This window comes from Mustela putorius, unplaced genomic scaffold (genome assembly GCF_011764305.1).
Source record: "Mustela putorius furo isolate JIRA1106 unplaced genomic scaffold, ASM1176430v1.1 tig00000224_pilon_pilon_pilon, whole genome shotgun sequence".
NCBI classification, from domain to species: Eukaryota; Metazoa; Chordata; class Mammalia; order Carnivora; family Mustelidae; genus Mustela; species Mustela putorius.
Window position 1 is genome coordinate 8252094 of NW_025421321.1, and position 20171 is coordinate 8272264.

Here is a 20171-nt window from a genome sequence, read left to right on the forward strand (position 1 = left end):
TCCAGGACCCTGGGATCATGACATGAGCTGAAGGCGAATGCTTAATGACTGAGCCACCCAGGCATCCCTCCAGTTCAGTTTTAAAGAGGATTTTTTTCGGGGAGGAAAAAAAGGCCAATAAAATCTACAGTTTAAGATGGAAATTCAAATATTAATCTTTAATGATTATATTCCACTTCTTGTCTTTCTGCTGTACTTTTAAAAAGTACTCAGATGAGTAGCATCCATTTTTATATAAAGAATTTGAGTCACTACTTTATTGAGGGGCAAAAAGATAAATTATAGAGTAGTGCAAAAAAGAAAAAAATACAACTCCTATATTCTCCAAAGTGCTTTCTGAATAAATTTCAAAATCTGAACGCTCACCAATTTGTTAAATGTTGGAATACTGTCTCTATAAACTGCTTGGAGCCTCTGATCTGTTTTCAAAGTTCTAGAATGTTCTACAGAAAAATTCTATAGCAGGTAGTCATAGATGGGCATGAAAGGGAATCTCCTGCATCCTCCTCCCAGTATTGCACAATGTAAAACCTGCCAACAAGTTGTAAGCGGCTGCCTTGTCTCCCCACGTACACCATAAGACCCACACTGGAACTTCATCCAAAGCTGCCACCAAGTCTGTCATACACCGTGTCATGCACACAGCCTTTCTCTTTGCACCATTCAAACACACACAAGAGATGGAATCTCTAGGTCACCCTCAAACATCTGGTAGCATGAGGAACAAATTAAATCCAGCTGACTCATTGTTTCACGGACATCTGCATTCTGGGAGCCAGGCCTTCTCATCTGCCCAAACATTCTGACTGCCTCCCCAGTCTGAGTTCACCAGGCATCCCTTCTCCATGCTGTGCTCTTCCTTTACCACTGCTCATCAGCTCAGGATGGGAAAAAACACCTTGGCTTTGAGCAGATGGTCCACCGTCCTCCCGGAGCTGCCCTTTACGCCTTGGAAAGGTGTAGAGTATTTTTAACGCCCTTCGCTTACAAACTGATTACAGATATACATAGGTTTTCATAAATAAAATCTGAGGCATATATGTATATATTAAAATTTTCACCAACATGGGTGTGTTAAAAACTTCAAGTTCTGTCATTCAAGTTCAATAAAGGCACACAATTTTTTTCTTTAGGCTTGCGAAGAATATAAGTGCTAGTGAGAAGTCATAAAAGGCATTTTATGGGGCTTTTTTTCTTTGATTTTCCTCTTCTTGGGTTAAGCATTCATCCCGTCAGTCAATGGTGTGACTCTACTACCCAATGAAAGTATTTAGATGCATGGAGGGTATTAAATGGATCCCACTGTTGTGTCAGGTTTCAGAGTAACGAACCCTAGCTGCACCGGGTCAGTCATCCCAGTTCTGCTTTGGCCATTTCCATTAAGGCTTCTCACTTCCAAATCGGGCTTTCCGGTTGCCAGGTTCTGATGCCCTTCGGACCAGCCTGGGTGGTGGCTTGGGTAGGACGCCTTCAGTCCCACTGTCTTCCTTCACGGGGCCAAACTGGCCTTTGGAGAGAAGGGGCTGCCGTAGCATGCCTGGGGTCTGGGTGCCCCCCTCTTTGCTGTGTGGAGTTGGGGGGGCACAAGGCTGCCCCTGTCCGGAATCAACGTCTACCTCGTTCTTCCATTCCATCTTATAGGGCTGGGGGCCTTTCTTTGAGAACTGTTCTGGCAAGAAGCGCCTTGCTCGGGGCTGCAGATTGAGGACGGTGGTCCCAACATCTGTGTCCGAGTCACTGCTGTTACCGCCTACCGCAGAACAGAAGAAGGACAACGTAGACAAGTGTGTCAGAGAGAAGGGATTGGAAGTGACTCAGCAATGCATGAGCGGGTCCAGCACCTGCTGTGCCCTCAGGCCCTGGGGGCTGGGTGGGGGGGGGGGTGGTGGATCAGAGGGCTCACTACCTCTAGCCCACAGACCTGGGCATAACACACAGTCTCTGTGGGCATTCATGTTGAATGTGCACACCCACACTGAAGGGCTTAATGTGTGCCAGGCAACTGTCATGATAAGCTCTTTTAAATGCATTTACCTATTCAATCCTCATAATCACCCATTTGCCAGGGCAAGTAACTGGAGTTCAGGAGATTAGTAAGCAGTGGAGCTGGCTCTCAAAGTGAGACTCTCGGGTGACAGCCGCTGTGCTGCCACCTGCCCCATCAGAACAACCCAGGAGGGCTCTGCTCCATGTCTGGCACACAAAGCAGACCAGCAATTAGCTGCTATTCTGAAAATTCGTCTCTTGATCTGGAATCTCAGAGACAACCTTCTTTCTCTCCTTTATGTTTTCATAAAAGGGCCGAAATACCAATGCACACTTTCCAAACAGGGGGAAGACACGTGATCAGAATTAGCTGGTTGTCAAAATTCAGGTCCTAGAGAACTGTGGGGAGGACAGTAGATGGGAGCTGAGATTCTCCGGACGAAAGAGTGTTTTGGTGGGTGAGTGCTGCCTGGCCTCCCTTCTCATTTCTCATCTCACCTGTCACCACCAGGTTAGACATTAGACTTTCCTCTTCTTGGTTAATTAAATAAACAACCAAAAATAAAAGGGGGTTACCCTTATCCTACATTTTAATAACATGCTATCCTAATATACTGCTTCTGGGGTTCACAGAAAATGGCTTGGCGTCTACATAAAGATTATCATTAAATAAAGAGATATTTAGGGATGCCTGGGTGGCTCAGTTGGTTGGACAACTGCCTTCGGCTCAGGTCATGATCCCAGAGTCCCAAGATTGAGTCCCGCATCGGGCTCCCAGCTCCACGGGGAGTCTGCTTCTCTCTCTGACCTTCTCCTCACTCATGCTCTCTCTCACTGTCTCTCTCTCAAATAAATAAATAAAATCTTTAAAAAATAAATAAATAAAAAATAAAGAGATATTTAGACTTTATATGTCAAAGCTTTAACGATTTGGGGCAGAAGTAAAATTTATGGCTCCCTTTATGAAAATTGTAAAAATTTAAATATACCTTTGCAAATTTACAAATTTATAAGTTATTTCTGTTTACCTGTTCACTGATTACAGGTGACAGCACTTGCTTTTGCTATATCCAATAGAATCATTATGGTACATTATCGTAAATAATGGACTCAGTTATTTATAATGTGTACAGAAGCTCCATCCAAAAAGCTCATGATGCTAATAATAAGTCACCATATTATTATTTTAGACTTGCAAATCATTAAGCTCATTGTCCTTCATGAAGAAAAAGGATGAGGAGATTCTCTATTTTATGAACATTAGTTAATAAATTTACTCATTCTGCTCCAACTAAATTCATTACCTGCATTAGAAATATTCTTTTTCTTTTGCAGCTTTTCTGGAAGCTTTGTATTTTTTGGTAAGGATAAGTATCGAGAGGTTGAAGTGGAAGCCTGTGGAAAACATGGAAAATCTTACTTAGACTCTATAGTTGCCATTTATTGTGTACCAGAAATTCAAAATCTTATATCAAACCCTGATGTTAAAAATTAAATTTGTACTTCTCTATTCCAAAATCAGTTTGTGAGGGGCTGTGGGGATGGTGAATAAAGTTCCAAGTAATAATTATTTCACTTCAAACAACTAACTCTCTTCTAAAAATAAAATAGAAATCAGTATTAATGAAAATGAAAGTAAAGTGGGACCATAGAAATAAGAATAATGAAATAATAAGGAAAACCATCAAGTCTTCTTAAAGAGAAGCTCAGACACACTTATTTATAAGAGTATTACTAAAAAAAAAAGTAGAACCTACATATATGGAAAGAAAATATATGAAAAATATAGCATATTTAAATTTTAATTACTTTAGTAAGTCTTGAAAATGATAGAATGAAAAGTATTACCAGAGCTGATTAGCTGACAATTCCAATGCCACAATCTCTCTTTCTTTAACTTAATCAGTGCTTCCACATTTTCACATAAAAAAAAAAAGATAATCTTCTTGTTCACATATTACCATTTTGGTCTCTGATGACCCAATAGTGAATATTATTAAAAATGAGATGTGATCCTAAAACTAATGCAACACTGTGTATCAATTATACTCAAATTTAAAAAAAATGCTAAGATGCAGTGTCTGCTTTGTGAAATCAATCAATCACAATGTCATTTAAAAATGATTTTCCTTATTTGTTGACAGTGCCCTGGGCCAAATGAAAAGGTGGACACTTGCACCCCTAGCTGCTGTGATTCTGCAGTTTCAGCACAAGCGGCTTGCAACCTCTCCCTGAGGAGATCAAATAGGACTTTCTAAATGTAGCTTGGTCCAGCCATGCTGCTTAAATTTGTAATTTGACTGACCCTTTCCTGTCCTCCCCTTCTTCCTCCTTAAGCACTCACTGCCACTAAGCTAACAGATAACACATTCCATTGCTGGGCCCACGCAAAGGTAGCCTTGTCTGTTTCATTCACCCACAAGTGCCTACAACAGTGCCTGGAACACAATAGGTGTTCTAGAAACATCTAGAAAAACTTCACACAATTAACTCCATCCCAGAATTCCCATGAATCAACCCTCAGCAGGCCAATCTGTCAGTAGGACCTCCAGAACAGCAGTTGGTTGGTTCTACTCTTGGAAGCCTTCCTCATCCCAGACAAATGGTAACAAACAACAGTTACCCTGCGCTCCTGGTTCAAGCTGTTGTCTTTCCTGATACTTTCTCGCAAACTGTGCCTCCGTCGGATTAGAATCTCCTTGGCCTGTCGCTCACTTGTGTCAGCCGTCAGATTGTGTCTGTTATAGGACAAAGTCTGAAATGAAAACACAGGAGACATTTTACAAGAAAAACAGATTGCTACCCCAGAGATTCCAAAACGTTACTAGGTTGCTTTGACTTTGCACCTGAGTGAGGCACTTAATGAATGTGCAGAGCAGAAAAATAAATAAATAAAAAGCACAAGAGTTAACACACATGGGGAAAAAAAAGTTAACATTTGTTCAAAATTTGAAAGCTCTTGTCCTCTAATAAAAGTTTGTGAGCTATTTTTCACTGAAAAGTGTGATCTTCATAAATCAGAAGAATGATGGAATTCATCAAGTACTTCTGTCTACCTTGAACTACTTTGTATCTATGTAGCCATCATTAACAGCTGGGGAAAGAACACAATTCATTTTTATACATTCTCTATTGAATAGGAATTACTGGTATAAAGACAAACCACTTTGGGCCACTTGGTGGTGCCATGTCCTTTTGATTAACTTCCGAACCCTTCTTTTCAACCAAGTTGTCAAACTGAAAAAGCTGCTGCTAGAATTAGGAATAACCATGTGCTGGTATTTAGAGCAGTAAAATTTCTAGACCAGAGCTGTGCATGGCATGCATTTTTAGTTTTATAAGTCTCCTAAAATGAATTGCAATTAGGCATCAAGTTCAATTTCTGGTAGAATAAATATGTATTTCTTGGAAATATCCCTGTGTCCTGAACTATATTAAATCTTGAAGAAACCGTGAAAGGGACAGAAAATAAGGCTTAAAACCTGCCTTGAGAAATGTGTTCGCTAGTTGGACATCAAAGGCTAACATAATAATATAAATCCTGAAATGCTAAAACTGTGTGGCATGGGATGAGCTCCAAGTGCTATCCCATTGAAAGGGCTGGGAATAATATGGAGGTTTTGAGGAAACCTGAAAACTTGCAGGATATGGAGCAGCTGACAGGAACCCGTGGCTGTTCCAAGTGGAGACGGAGAAGAGAGGAACAGGCCAAGGAAGGAAGACAGAACTTGGGTATTTGGGGGACGGGAGGGAGATGTAAGGTTGGCCACAGCAGAACTCGGAATCAGAGATCCCAAATTCTGAAATAAGAGTTTAGCCTATAAGCCATAACTGTTGTTTGTTTCATTTTAAGTAGGAGAATGCTGCCATTAAACATGCTATGGGGAAAAAGGCAGAGCAAGAGTAATGAGTGATGGAATGAGGACAGTCTTTGGGGAGACCAGCAAGAGAGTACAGAAATGACCCCAACATGAGTGAGGAAGTCTCCTGACAGACTATGTGGACTGTGTGACACCTTTCCCCAAAACTGTATCTTAATTTATTCATCTATAAAATGGAAATAAGAGTAACACCTTTGGAGGATTGAGTTAATACATGTTGCAATGGGGGATGGCCAACTGTATGTATTCTCGAAATGTTAGCTCTATTATTAGCCAATTGGTAGAATGAAGTGTTAGTAACAGAGCAGCAGGGGCACCTGGGTAGCTCAGTCAGTTAAGCAGCTGCCTTTGGCTTAGGCCATGATCTCGGGGTCCTGGGATCGAGGCCCTCATAGGATTCCCTGCTCAGGGAGGGAGTCTGTCTCTCCCTCTTCCTCTGCCCCAAGCTTGTGCTCTCCCTTTATCTCTCTCTCTGTCTCTCAAATAAATAAATAAAATCTTTATAAAAAAGAAAACAATGGAACAGCAATGAAAGAAGTCACTTGGGAGATACATTAAAGGAAGAAACTATAGCACTTAATGAAAAGCAAGAAAGATTAAATACATTTTAACAAGTTTTCTTTAAGCTGTAAGCTTTCTGTAAGTTATAAAGCTATTTCATTAAAAAAAAATTAAAAGAGAGCCACAATTAGTTAACTCAGATGCTTTTATCTTCAAATCCATAGAAGCAGAACTCCTGGCAGATTCTTCTCCTTTTCCCCATAGTGTCTGAGAGGGAGTGGTCCCTTAACAGGCTAGGACTCTCAGAGAAGAGAAAATGCCTGGTGTGGGACATGCAAAACGGTTGGCGTCATTGTTGGGCAATCTCCGCTACAACTGAGTAGCAGACAATAATAGGAAGCATATTTTTAGCCAAAGGCAAGGAGATATTTTTCTAAATAAATTATTCCTGGGTGCCTGGCTGGGTCAATGAGTTAAGCCTTTGCCTTTGGCTCAGGTAATGATCTCAGGGTCCTGGGATCGAGTCCCACATCGGGCTCTCTGCTCAGTAGGGAGCCTGCCTCCCCTCTCTCTCTGCCTGCCTCTCTGCCTAATTGTGATCTCTCTCTCTGTTAAATAAATAAATAAAATCTTTAAATCACACACATATATATAATAGATTATTCTTACTCGCTGACGGATTTGATAGAGATTTCTGGATAATATTTCTCGAATTTCATCCATTTCACCAGGTGTGAGCTTCCTTATTTTTTCTTCACGACAATCACTGTGAAAAGTTAGAAAAAGAATATCATTTACCATGCAACAAACATTGGAATCCTAAATTTTCCTTTTTGGAGATATGGTATCGGTATCGTTTAAGAAGAATATAATTTAAGATTAGGAATCTTAGCTAAAGAATATACTTAAGGAGTATTGAATATTTTAAAATAATTCCAAACTCTAAAACTTTTCAGTGTCAAAATTATTCAAATTGAGTTTAATCATGCCCAAGTTTTCAGTCTGTTCACGCAATTATTTTTTTCCGCACAAGTATTTTTTAAGGAAGAAAAACTGTAGTAGCTTATAATGCAATCATTTTATTATTTTTAATACTCCTTAAGATGGTAATACACAATTGGGTTTTGTTCCAACAGAAACTTAATTACCTACATTTTGCTATTAAGGCCTACTCTTTTAAACACTTCATTAAAAATATCTGTGAAGACACCATTTATAAAAAGGTAGGTATATACATTCAATCATCATTATTCAAGGATTTCATATTTGCAAAGTCAAAGTCACCTACTTGCTAAAATTTATTTATAAACACAGTGCCAGTACTCATAACAAAGTGGGGGAAAATTTGAGTTCCACAACACACAGCTTCCTAGATGAACAGGCTGAACATGGTGATGTTCTGCCTTCTTGTTTCAGCTCCTGTACTGTAAACAAATGTTCTTTCCATGGTCTATTTCATGACACATTTTTCACACTGTTGTGCTTTGTTTGGTGACTTCACTGCTTAAAATGGCCCTGAAGTGTAGGTCTGAAGTGCCGTCGAACATTCCCGAGCACAAGAAAGCTGTAATGTGCCTTCCAGAGAAAAGTCATGTCAGATGAGTTTTGTTCAAGCATGAGCTGTGGTGCTTTTGGCCATAAGTGGAGTGTTAATGAAACTATATATATATATATATATATATACATATATATATAGTGTGTGTATATATATATACACACACACACACTATGTATATGTATATATGTATACATATATAGTATATATATACACTATATATATATGTGTGTGTATATATATATGTATCAGGGTATGTCTTTAATGAAAATATACATAAAACAAGTTATGTATCAGCTGGTTGAGAAAATGTCTTCAGGGCCAGAGGCTCATAAGGAGCTAAACCTGCATTTCTCCTAGGAGCAAGTGTTTGGTATTCGCAAATCCTCATTCATGGCAATTTTACAGAACATAACTACTGCCAACAGTGAGAAACAACTGTATTTATACAGTTCTATTCTAACTGCTTCAAAAAGGCTTTGAGGGGGCCTACAAAAATATATAGTACAATAAAATACATAGATAGGAAAAATTAAAGCTGAGAAGGTTAATATACATTAATGCAGGTCTTAAGGAAGATGGGCTAGGGACATACCAATTGAAGAGCACAGTTCTCTTACTTTTTGTTTTAAAGCAAACTTGTTACTGAAAAACAAGTATAATATTAATTACCTATAATATTAATTACCAAGTATAATATTAATTACCAAAGAGTAATGGAGAAACACAAAGGAATGAACACAGAAATCTAAGGCTTCAGCAGAACAGACTTGCCTAACTATAAATGATTCTTTTTTGCCTCAACCTCAATTGCACGGATGAGTTTTTAGGACGCATCTTCTTAGATGGAGGCATTGTTGTTTGGACAGCTGTCCAGGTTTCTAATAGGGTTTTTTGATCAGCTAAGTTAATTCACAGAATTTTAGAAGGACTAGAAGGTCAAGAGATAACCAAGTTTTCGAGATCTAATATTCTGGTTTTACCCAACAAATGTTTGTATAACTCTAGCAATAAGTGCACAACAACCTCCCTTGTTTATACTTAAAATATATTTTACTGGAATATAATTCGAAAGAGAAAAGTACATGAATCTTACATGTAGGCTCAATGAACTATCACAAAGTGAATGTACTTGTATAAACGCAACCAAAGTGAAAGCACAGAACATGAACTAAAACCCCAGAAACCACATCATATTCTGCCCCCCCAACCATCTCTACTTCCCTGCTCTTTGATAAAACAACCACCATCCTAACGAGCTGACAGAATAGTTGTACCTGAATTTGAACTCTATATAAATGGAGTCTTACCTAGATAAATGGAGAGTACCTACTACTACAATAGGTTGTCTCATTTCTTTATTGATTTATCTATGTAGGTATATATTTATTTTTTAGAGTAGGTGATCATTTAAATTCAGCTTCTTTTGTTTAGCATCGTGTTAGAGATTCCTCTGTGTTATCCCATGTAGCTGTGCTTTGTTCATTTTATTCATTTATGATATCCCCTTACATGACCCTATAACAATCTATCCATTTTTCCATTGAGGGGTATTTGCCCTATTTCTGAATTTTGGCTACGAGAAATAATGCTTTATGAGTATTCTCATATACATATTTTGGAACACATATGATTATTGGCCATTTGGATATCCTATTTTGTAAACTGCCTGAACAAGTCTCGTGTCCATTTTCCCATGGGACTATCTTTTTTTTTTTTTTAGACCTTTCTCAGTTTTCTGTGAGGCAAGTATCTTCTTCTATTTTATGGTTTGCCTTCTCATTCCTTTAATGAAATATTTTCCTATCACAACAGTAACAGGATATTCTCTCATATAATTTTATATATGAGATATATAATATAATACATTTTATATAGGAGATATATAATATATATGAAATTTTATATATGAGATATATAATATATATATGAAATATATAATGTATATTTATAAATTATATTTGGGATATATAATATATATTATATATGAGATAAAATACATAATATATATATAATATAATATAACTCTCTCATATAATAAAAGCTTTATTGTTTCCCCACTCCCATGCATACCTATGATACTCCTTGGCTTAATATAATGTGAAGTTGTGTTCAATTCCACTTAATCTCCATATGGATCATTAACTGACCCAGGGCCATTATTTTAAGGCCATCTTTTCCCTACAGATTTGTGCTATAAACTTTGACATTAATAATTATCCATATATGTGTGGGTCTCTTCCAAACTCATACTTTGTTCCACTGGTCTATTTGTCATTTTATCTTTGTTCAGTATCCCATTGTCTCAGTCACAGGAGCTTTATAGAAAGTCTTGCTACCTAATAGTATAAATCCTCCAAATTTGTTCTTCAGCTTTGAAGACAATTTTGTCTTGGTTAATTTGGGCCCTTTACATTTCCACAGAAATTTTAGGACCAGACTGTCTAATGACACATTGCAATTTTCAATGAAATTGCTTTGAATCCATACATCAATTTGAGAAGAATTGAAAATCTTATAATATTGAGTCTTTCTTTTTATTCATATAGTCTTTATCTGTTTTGGACTTTCTGTAGAGAGGCTTCACACATATTTGCTAAATTACGTTTTGATGTTTGATATTGATATATATGTTTCATGATATGATTCTGAATCAAATATTTTTAAATTTTTATTTTTCTTTTAAAATATTTTATTTATTTGACAGAGAGAGATCACAAGTAGGCAGAGAGGCAGGCAGAGAGAGGGGGGGAAACAGGCTCCTCGTTCAGCAGAGAGAGCCCGATGTGGGGCTCGATCCTAGGACCCTGAGATCATGACCTGAGCTGAAGGCAGAGGCTTAACCTACTGAACCACCCAGGTGCTCCTCAAGCATTTTTTTAAATGCCACTTTCTATTTGTTGATACTTAGGAAAACTACCACCGATTTTTTTTTTTTACCATGTATTAAGAAACCTGGATAAATTAATTTATTATGTCTAATTATTTATCCATAGATTCTTTTGGATTTTCTTTGAAAACAATCAAGGTATTTGGGAATAATGACAGCCTTCTTTTCCTATCTTTAATCTTCATTTTTTTTTTTTGCTTAGCAGTGGTACAATATTCATAGAAATCATAATGATATGCCACTATGTTCCAATCTTAAGGTAAACGCTTCAACATTTCAACATTAAAAATACTATTCGCCACAGATAATTCATGAATAACCTTATCAGCTTGAGAAAGGATTTCTTCTATTCTAGTCTATTTATGTGTGTGCATATATATATATATATATATATATATATATATATATATATTTTTTTTTTTTTTTTTTTTTTAATCAGGAATAGAGGGGCACCTGGCTGGCTCAGCTGGTTAAGTGTCCAATTTGATCTTGGCTCAAGGCATGATCTCAGTGTTGTGAGATAGAGCCCTGGGTCAGGCTCTGAGCTCAGTGCAGAGTCGGCTTGTCCCGCTCCCTCTGCTCCTCCCCCTGCTTGCACATGCACTCTCTCTCATAAATAAAAAAATAAAATACTTTTTTTAAAAACAAGAATAGATATTGAATTTTATTATATAATTTTTCTGCCTTGATTAAAGATAAATAATGACCCTTGATTTCTCTTCTCTTATTCTGTAAAAGTGACAAACAACTGATTGATTTTTTACTTTTAAGCCACCATTATATTCCTGGACTAAGTCAAAATTATTCTGATATATATATTTTTACAGATCTCTAGATTGGGTTTGCTAATATTATGTTTGGAATTTTTACAGAAATATAAAGTCTATAATTTTATTTCTGTATAAGTGTCTTTATCAGGCTTAAGATCAAAATTGTGCTAGTCCCATAAGGCAATTTGGGAAGATTTCCATCTTTCCTTACTTTCTGAAGAAGTCTGTGCAAGATTTGTTTTATCTCCTCCTTAAATGTTTGGTAGAATTTACAAATAAAGCCATATGGCCTTAGGGGTTACTTTGTGGAAACAATTTCAATTATAGATTTATTAACTTAATACTTGAGTACTATTCAGATTTTCTGGCTTTTATGGGTTTAATTTATCGTTCCTTTTCCTAAGTTTCTAGAATGGATTATTGATTTTCAGCCTGACTTTTTTTTTTTGACATTAAGTGTTAAAAAAATTTTTTTTCATTAAATGTTAAAAAAAATCTCCCTTTAAACAATGTTTTACACATGTTTTCATATGTCATACTTTTCAAAATATTTTCTGATTTACATCATAATTTATTTGATTTAGTTTTCATTTAACTTCTAAGTAAAGGTATATTTGACTTTTTAGACTGTTTTAGATTTTATTTTGTTTTTGATTCCTTTCTGGTAAGGGAACATATCATGTGTGAAACTTTTAAAGATTTGGTTGTTTATTATGTGGTTGAAATCTTCTATATCTTTACTGAAAGTTTGTCTGCTTGTACTGTCAGTTTCTAGGAGAAGAGCTATACAATTATCCACTATGATTATGAGTTTGTGTATTTCTACTTATGGCTCTGCTGAGTTTGGTTTTATATATTTTGAGGTTATGTTATTATTTGTATGCTAATTTAGACTTTTCTATCTACTTTTAGAATTGAGCCTTTTATTGTTATGAAATGAATCTCTTTATGCCTAGCAATATTTTCCTATAAAGTTTACATTTTATGAAAATAATTACACAAACTTTCTATTGTTTAGTGCTTCAACAAGATACCTTTTTATCAGCCTTTCACCTGTAAACGTTCTGTACCCTGAGATAAAAGCACTAGCTCTTATAAGCAGCATCTAGTGAGTTGTATATTTTCATCCATTCTGATCACCCATCTTTTTAAATGGGATAAATTTATATTTAATGTAATTACCTTTGCGTTTAAAGCTATCATCTTACTATTTGCATTCCATTTGTTCTATTCTATACTTGCTTTTTCTTATGGGTTCTATTCTGTTGCCTTTTTAAATTTTATTTTATTTGGATGTTTTATTTCCCTGGTCTGTTAGCTTGTTACATTCTTTTACTGTTTTTTCAGGGGTTATGTGGGATTACAACATTAGAATACAACAACACCAGTCACCTCCCTCCAATTTATAAGCTATTTTTGTTGTTAATTTTAATTCTATTTACACTCAAAACCCCACATATATTATTATTTTATGCAATTACTATTCATTTAGGTTTTATAAATATTTATATTTTCCATTATTTTAATCTCTTCCTTAATCTCAAAGCTTCTAGGTGATTCTTCCTTCTGTCTGAAACATTTTATCATTCAATGTAGTATGATGGCTTTTTATCTATCTAAAAATATTTTTATTCTACCTTTTTTTTAAAAGAATATTTTAGCAGGATATGGACCCCTAAGTCATCAGTCACTTTCTTTCAGAATTTGGAGGATGCCAATGGTTTCCATGGCTTTTGTTGAAAAATAAGTTGTCATGTATGTTTCTTTTTTTTCTCTTTTGAAGAAAATAGGTCTCTTTTTTCATCTGATTATGTTTAAAATTTTCTTTTTGTGTATTTGACTTGTAGAAGTTTTACTAGCTTTTGGTTTTGGTTTTCTTCTTACTTAATCTGCTTGGGGCTTGTCATAGTTCATGTCTTTTATCTGTTTGGGAAAAAGTTCAATCATGATCTCTTAAAATACTATTTCTACTAATTTATCTCTCATTTCCTTCCAGAACATTTCATAATATCCCATATATTTCTTACTTTGTTTCCCATATTTTCCATATTGTCTTTTTCACTATATGCTTCATTCTGATTATTCCTTCTGTCCCATCTTCCAATCAATCAATTCTCTCTACAGCTGTGTCAATCTTTTACACTATCAAATGAGATCCCAAATTTAGTTAATTTTTAGCTCATATATTCCATTTAGGTCTTTTATTTATATCATCTCCATGACAATGTCAAAATTGTTGATGCCATTTTCCATCCTTAAACATACTTTTAATTTTAAAGTCCCTAACTCAACTATCTGAAATCCACTTGTGTGTCTGTTACTACTGTTTTTGTTGATCTTTTTCTCAAAGATTCCAATAGCATTTCCTTATCTACTTATATGTTTTTGATTGGTTGCTAGACATTATATATGAAAAATCATGGAGATAGTTTAAGACTCTTTATAATCTTATTTTCCTCCAGAGAAGATTTAAGTTTTTTTCTCTCAGTCAGCTGGGATAAAAGTAATATCGATCTCAGATGATTTAAACAATCATGGATTGAGATAATTCTAGGTCAGACTTCTTTCCTTTGAGGGTTAAGGTATAGAATCCTAAAGTAACAACCTACAGCTGAGCACAAGAGCTCTTCTTTCTTGGTAGGTCCTAAATTCCAATTTTATTCTCAAAGACCAATCAGTCTGTCAAAACTTCTGTTTTAGCCTTTTAGACTCTAGATCATTTCTCTGTGATCCAGGGGGAAAAGGGCACCAAATGCCAGTTCCATCTTCTTGGACTTCCCTTTTCTGTTGACTCTAAGCCAAGAAATTCCTCATCATCCTGGTACTTTGCAGCTTTAAAGCAAATTTATAAAATATATATATATATTTTTAAAGATTTCATTTATTTATTTGACAGACAGAGATCACAAGTAGGCAGAGAGGCAGACAGAGAGAGAAAAGGAAAGCAGGCTCCCCGCTGAGCAGAGAGCCCGATGTGAGGCTCAATCCCAGGACCCTGAGACCACGACCCAAGCCGAAGGCAGGTCTAATCCACTGAGCCACCTAGGTGCCCCTATAAAATATATCTTGTTCTTTTTTTCCTAGTTGTTTTCCTAGGATAGTCTGTCTAGAACACTTAGTCCATTACTGCCAGAAATACAATTCTTTATTACCTCTCTTTTTGCTTCTAATTTCCCTTAAAGAAAACATTTCAGGAGATGTGGAATGGTCAATATGGTATTCATTTATCTAACTGTGCAGCTGACCATTAATTCTGCTACTCACTTCCATAAACTTTACCTTTGCTCTTCTTATTACCAGTTTCTAAATGAAGTATAAATAGGAAGTAAAACTAAGATTTTTTTTTCTCCTGTGATCACAAAGACATTGACTCTCTTTTGTGAAGCTGAATAATTGAATTATTCCTTGCTACAACTGCAAACAGAATAGTGCATAAGAAAGATCGTTAACTTGTAAAGTTAGAGGGAAACAAAGATCAAGTCTAGTCCCATTTTCCACTTGGAAGAAACTCGATCTCAGGAAAACAGATGAACCAGCTTAAGGTCACAGGGTGAATTATGGCAGGGTGGGACTATAAATCAGTCACTCTGCTCACACCACTACTGTTTTTGGGCAGTATAATGCCTGTACCTCCAAGCCCTCCTGACCATGTTTCTTTTTCTTCTGGATCGTGTAAACTCCTATATTTTTAATAGGGGATTTACAGTCTTAGTAAAAAGCCTAGTTTATATGGTTAGGTGTGATTTGGAATTTCATGTCTCATTTCAGCTCTCCCACAGATCGTATTTTAATTAGGTGACATGTATTTTAAAGGTACTTCAAGCTCATCGGTGAAAGAAGAAATCAGCAGAACCTGTAATTTCTGTCATTTTGTGGTAGGGAAGGATTGATGTTTACATGGCAAAATGACCTATGGTTAACTGAGCAGTTACTGTCCTGCTATGGATTTGCTCTAGAATTTTGGATAAGTCACTTTACTACCCTGAATCTTCATTTCCTCATTTTTAAAACTAGGGAGACAGAAAAAACAATGACTCCCAATCCTGACTGCATACTGGAAAAAGCTGAAGAACTTAGAAAGAAAATATACCCATACCTGGGCCTTACCCCCAGAGATTTGGGGTTTACTGCTGTGGGCAGGGCCTGGACATCTGTATTACTTAAATGCTCCTAAGATATTTTTAATGTACAGCCTCAGTTGGGAACCGCTGTACCAGGTGATCACGACTGTTCTTTGCAAGCCTTCAACTATGACTAAATAAATAATCTATGAGGAAACAGCTATATAATTACATGCATACTTACAATCATACACCTTAAGATATTCCATTTCAAAATTCTTGCTGAGGAGGCGCTTTGCCAAAGCAATGAATTACCACAAGAAAATATAACAAAGGCATAATTGCTCTAAACATGACAAGGTATTTTCTGGCCAGCCAATTGTAAAATAACACAACATGATGGGACCTGATGTAACATAACAGAAGGTACATTTCTAGGCTTCACTTTTTAACCAGAATCTCGTCCTTCTGGGAGGTCTAGGGCATAGAGGAAATTTGTTACCGTGACTGCTTTCAAAAAACTATAAAGACGCACTTAGTAGTACTTTTATTTGCAAGACCGTACTTACTTCAAAGATGCAAAAGAAGGAACCGTACTTATCATCCCCGTCTCTGCCATCTCGATGGCGTGTTTTATTTCAAGCTTTTTATATAAAGACACAATGCTTGACTTGGGTTGGTTTTCGCGAATCAAAAGCTTCCGCAGGTATTTGTCATCGAACTTCTTAAACCTGGAAATAAAGAAAATCCAAGCTTCAATTAATTAGTACTACATTGACCAACCCTCCCCCCCAAAAAAAACCCCAACACAAGCCTGTTTTTACCATCATTTCTACCACACTCGGGAAAAAAATGAGTAGCCATGTTTCGTTTGTCTGATTAATATTTATTTTTATATGTGCATACCTGGATATATGTGCATATAAAATATAATTATATATAAATGTTACTTTTGGTACATTTTTGTATAGAGTCATGATATACATACATCTAATATCTACTAGTTATAGATTAAAATATGTATATTTTTAACATTTATAATTTTCCTGCTTTTCCTTTCAGTGACAATACTCAAAAGTATTAATATTTGGGGCGCCTGGGTGGCTCAGTTGTTAAGCGTCTGCCTTTGACTCAGGTCATGATCCTAGAGTCCTGGAGTTGAGCCCCACATTGGGCTCTCTTCCCAGCAGGAAACCTTTTTATCCCTCTCCCACTACCCCCTGCTTGTGTTCCCTCTTTCGCTATCTGTCAAATAAATAAATAAAATCTTAAAAAAAAAAAAGTGTTAATACTTCCTCCAATTCCTCTTTCTCTGTTTTTCTTTAAAACATTCACTGCTTTTGTCCCCAAAACTCTGCTGAAGCTACTCGTATTGAGGTCATCAGTGACCCCAGAATATAAATCCAATGGCCAATCATTAGCCGTCACCTTTCCTGACTTCTCCCGCTTAACACATGGTCTTCTAGAAAAAAAACACACCCTTGGGTCCCCTCCTACCTCTTTCTCAACCATGGTCTTTATCTTCTTTCTGGCCTCTTGATGTAGGACCCAGGGTTCCCTCTTGGTCCTCTTTACCTCCGCTTGCTCTGAGGCCATCTTGCCCAGTCTCCTGATTTTAATGGCATTTCTATGCCACCACTCCCACATTTGTGTCTCCTGCTCCAGTCTCGCCCTAGGCCCTGGAAAGGGCTATTCAACTGCCTAGTCAAGTCCTAAGCCAGTCCCCACTTAGATATCTAGTTGTCAAATTTGATGTTCCCAGATTGAACGCACTTTCTCCTACAGTCTTCACCATTTCAGTTAATGACCACTCTACCAGGCCAAAACCCCTGATGTCAACTTTGATTCTTCTCCTTTTCTCACATTCCATGTTAAGGCAGGAATTGTGCCCCCCTAAAAATTCACAGATTGAAGTGCTCACCCCTAAGACCTCAGAATGTTATTTGGAGACAGGGTCTTTACGTGTCAATTAAGTTAAAATGAGATCATGAGGGCGGGTCTCAATCCAATATGACTGGCATCTCTGTGACTAAAGCAAATTTGGACACAGACAGTAAAGAGGCAGGAAGGAGGCCAGCTGCAAGCCAAAGAGAGAGGCCTGTACAGATGCTTCCCCTTGTGGCCCCCAGAAAGAGCCAAATCTGCTGACACTTTGATCTTGGACTTCTAGTCCCCAGGACTGTGAGAAAATAAATTTCTGTTGTTTAAACCACACAGTCTGCGCTACTTTGTTATAGCAACTCTAGCAAACTCATAATCCATTATCCACTCTGTTGGCAATTTCTGTTGGTTCCACCATCAAAACACAAACCCAACCCAACCAGGCCTCACCACTTCTACACTCCTATCTCTTGGATCTACCCTGGTCCAAGACATCATCATCTCTCAAGCAGATTCTTGCAATAGGCACCAACTGGTCTCCCTGCTTCCACCACTGCATTCCTACAGACTACCCTTGACACAGAAGCCGAGTGATCTGGATAAAATACAAGTCAAACCATGTAAAACTCTGGATCTCCCTTGACTAAATGCACAATGACCTAGGGGGCCCTCCATAATTTGGAGCTGCATCTCCTAGCACTGTTCTCATGTCCAGCCTCACTGGTGTCCTTTCTGTCCCGGAAACTTGCCAGCTCTGCTCCCACCCATGCGCCTTTAGACCCAGTATTCCTTCCACCATGAACACTCCCCCACACACCTGCATGGCTCAGTTGCAGACCCTCCTTTAAGTCCTTCCTCAGGAGTCATCAGAAAAGCTTTTCCCTTCCAACCCATTAGAACCACATGTCATCTCTCACCCCCTAAACTTCCTATTCTACCTGCTACACATATTTTTTGCCATAGCAGTTATCATTTTCAAATAGGCTATATAATTCCTCTTACTTTCTGTCCCCTACCACTAAAATGATACATATGGGCAGAGATTTGTTTTGTTTTGTTTTCCATTTTTGTCCTTTACCACCAATGCCTGGCATGCTGTAAGCACAGACGGTGGAATGGATCATTTGGTCTCAATTCCTCCCTCTATCCACACCCTCTGCCCTATTACTTGGCCATGTCCTTACACCATGGCCTAGGTGACCTGTGCTATCTTGTTTCCTGTCACTGGCCTTAATAATGTTCCCTGCTCTGGTCAGTGGGCTGTAGCAGACATAACAACTGGGTCAACGGCTTAAAATGGGCTTGTACTAAGAATTACCTCTTTGGTTTCCACAATTACCATGAGAAGGATATGATTGGAGTGACTCAGTCCCAGGACAAAGGTGAATGCCACATGATGTAGAGTTCAATCCCTCCAGTCACACCAGAGAAGGCCAGCTGGGATCAGCTGACAAAACCAACCAACCCCCTGAAGCATGAGCCAGCCAGCCCAGTCCACAGCAGCCCAGCACAGCCCAGAGCCTGGACTCCCAGACTCATGACTCATGTGCTTTAATAACATGACTGTTGTTCGAGCAGCTGAGTAAAAGGGTGGTTTGTTATGTAACATTATTATGCCAATAGGTAAGCAAAATTGCATGCAATGAATATTTGTTGAGAAAGAAAGAAATGCATTACAGTGATTACCATAAGCCCAAGGAGGTTTATAGGTACACCTGTGCTACTACGATAGGAACAATGTGAACCCACATTCTTGGTACTGGCCCTTTGTTCTACACTGGAGGGCAATAAATAATTAAGGGGTCATCCTTTTCACTGGCTACTGCATGTAACAGGGACCAAGTTTTTTTTCTGTGTTTATTCTAAATTTCATGTGAGGCTCATTGGGCTAGGACTTCTGGCCACAACACATCTTTTTAAACTTTGGTTACTCTTATTATTATTTTAGCTTTTCACTAGAGAGAAACAAAAGGGAGAATAAGCATTAAGGGCAAAGGCATCTGATTTAACATAGGAACTGTATGCTTTCTATGTTTTATTTTCACACCTTTCAGTTCTCTGCCAACCTACACCTAGGTGCGCTCTCTTGCCGTCATTAGACTCCTTGTACCAAGTCTGAGAAACTTCCCTCCTCAAAGGTTTAAAACTTGCCTTTTCTCAAAGGATCAGCTGCCTCACAAATTCTTTGGCAAGATGACTAGAAATCCACAGCCTTAAGGATTCCAGAGGAAATGGAAAGATACCCAACATACCTAAAACAGTCCACTTCTTTATATCTGATCTTTAGTAACATCAACAATTAGGTACATACCAGAGATAGGATCTGAGCAGAGCTGATTTTGAGAATGATCTGCGTCAGCACCAAATTCCTCCATACCTACACACACTTCCCTGCTCTACCTGTGACATCCAGTACACTTGACAAATCCAGGGAATTATGCTGAAATTTACCTGGAGACTGTCATGCACGGAAATATACAGGGATTGAAAGAAAGACGTACACTGCAGTGGAAAACTGGAGACACGGAGCTATAGTACCTTTCAGACATGAAATCAGAGTTGGCTCTGCCATCTTTAGTATTTATAGTCTAATTAGCCTGGCAGCCTGTAGATGTTGGCCTGGAACAGACTCATGTACACCAGAGA

The 20171-nt window shown here is 37.5% G+C and overlaps 1 protein-coding gene across 1 annotated transcript in view; it reads right to left on the reverse strand.

The window, feature by feature from the left end:
* Positions 1-20171, reverse strand: part of SLC9A2 (solute carrier family 9 member A2) — a 97228-nt gene continuing 77057 nt past the window's right edge. Inside the window, exons 8-12 of the mRNA XM_004764383.3 lie at positions 16214-16375; positions 7038-7134; positions 4610-4741; positions 3291-3381; positions 1-1750 (exon numbers count right to left, since the gene is read on the reverse strand). Of these exons, the coding sequence (XP_004764440.1) occupies positions 1380-1750; positions 3291-3381; positions 4610-4741; positions 7038-7134; positions 16214-16375 (853 nt within the window). The 3' untranslated portion in view covers positions 1-1379. The remainder of the gene's footprint in view (positions 1751-3290; positions 3382-4609; positions 4742-7037; positions 7135-16213; positions 16376-20171) is intronic.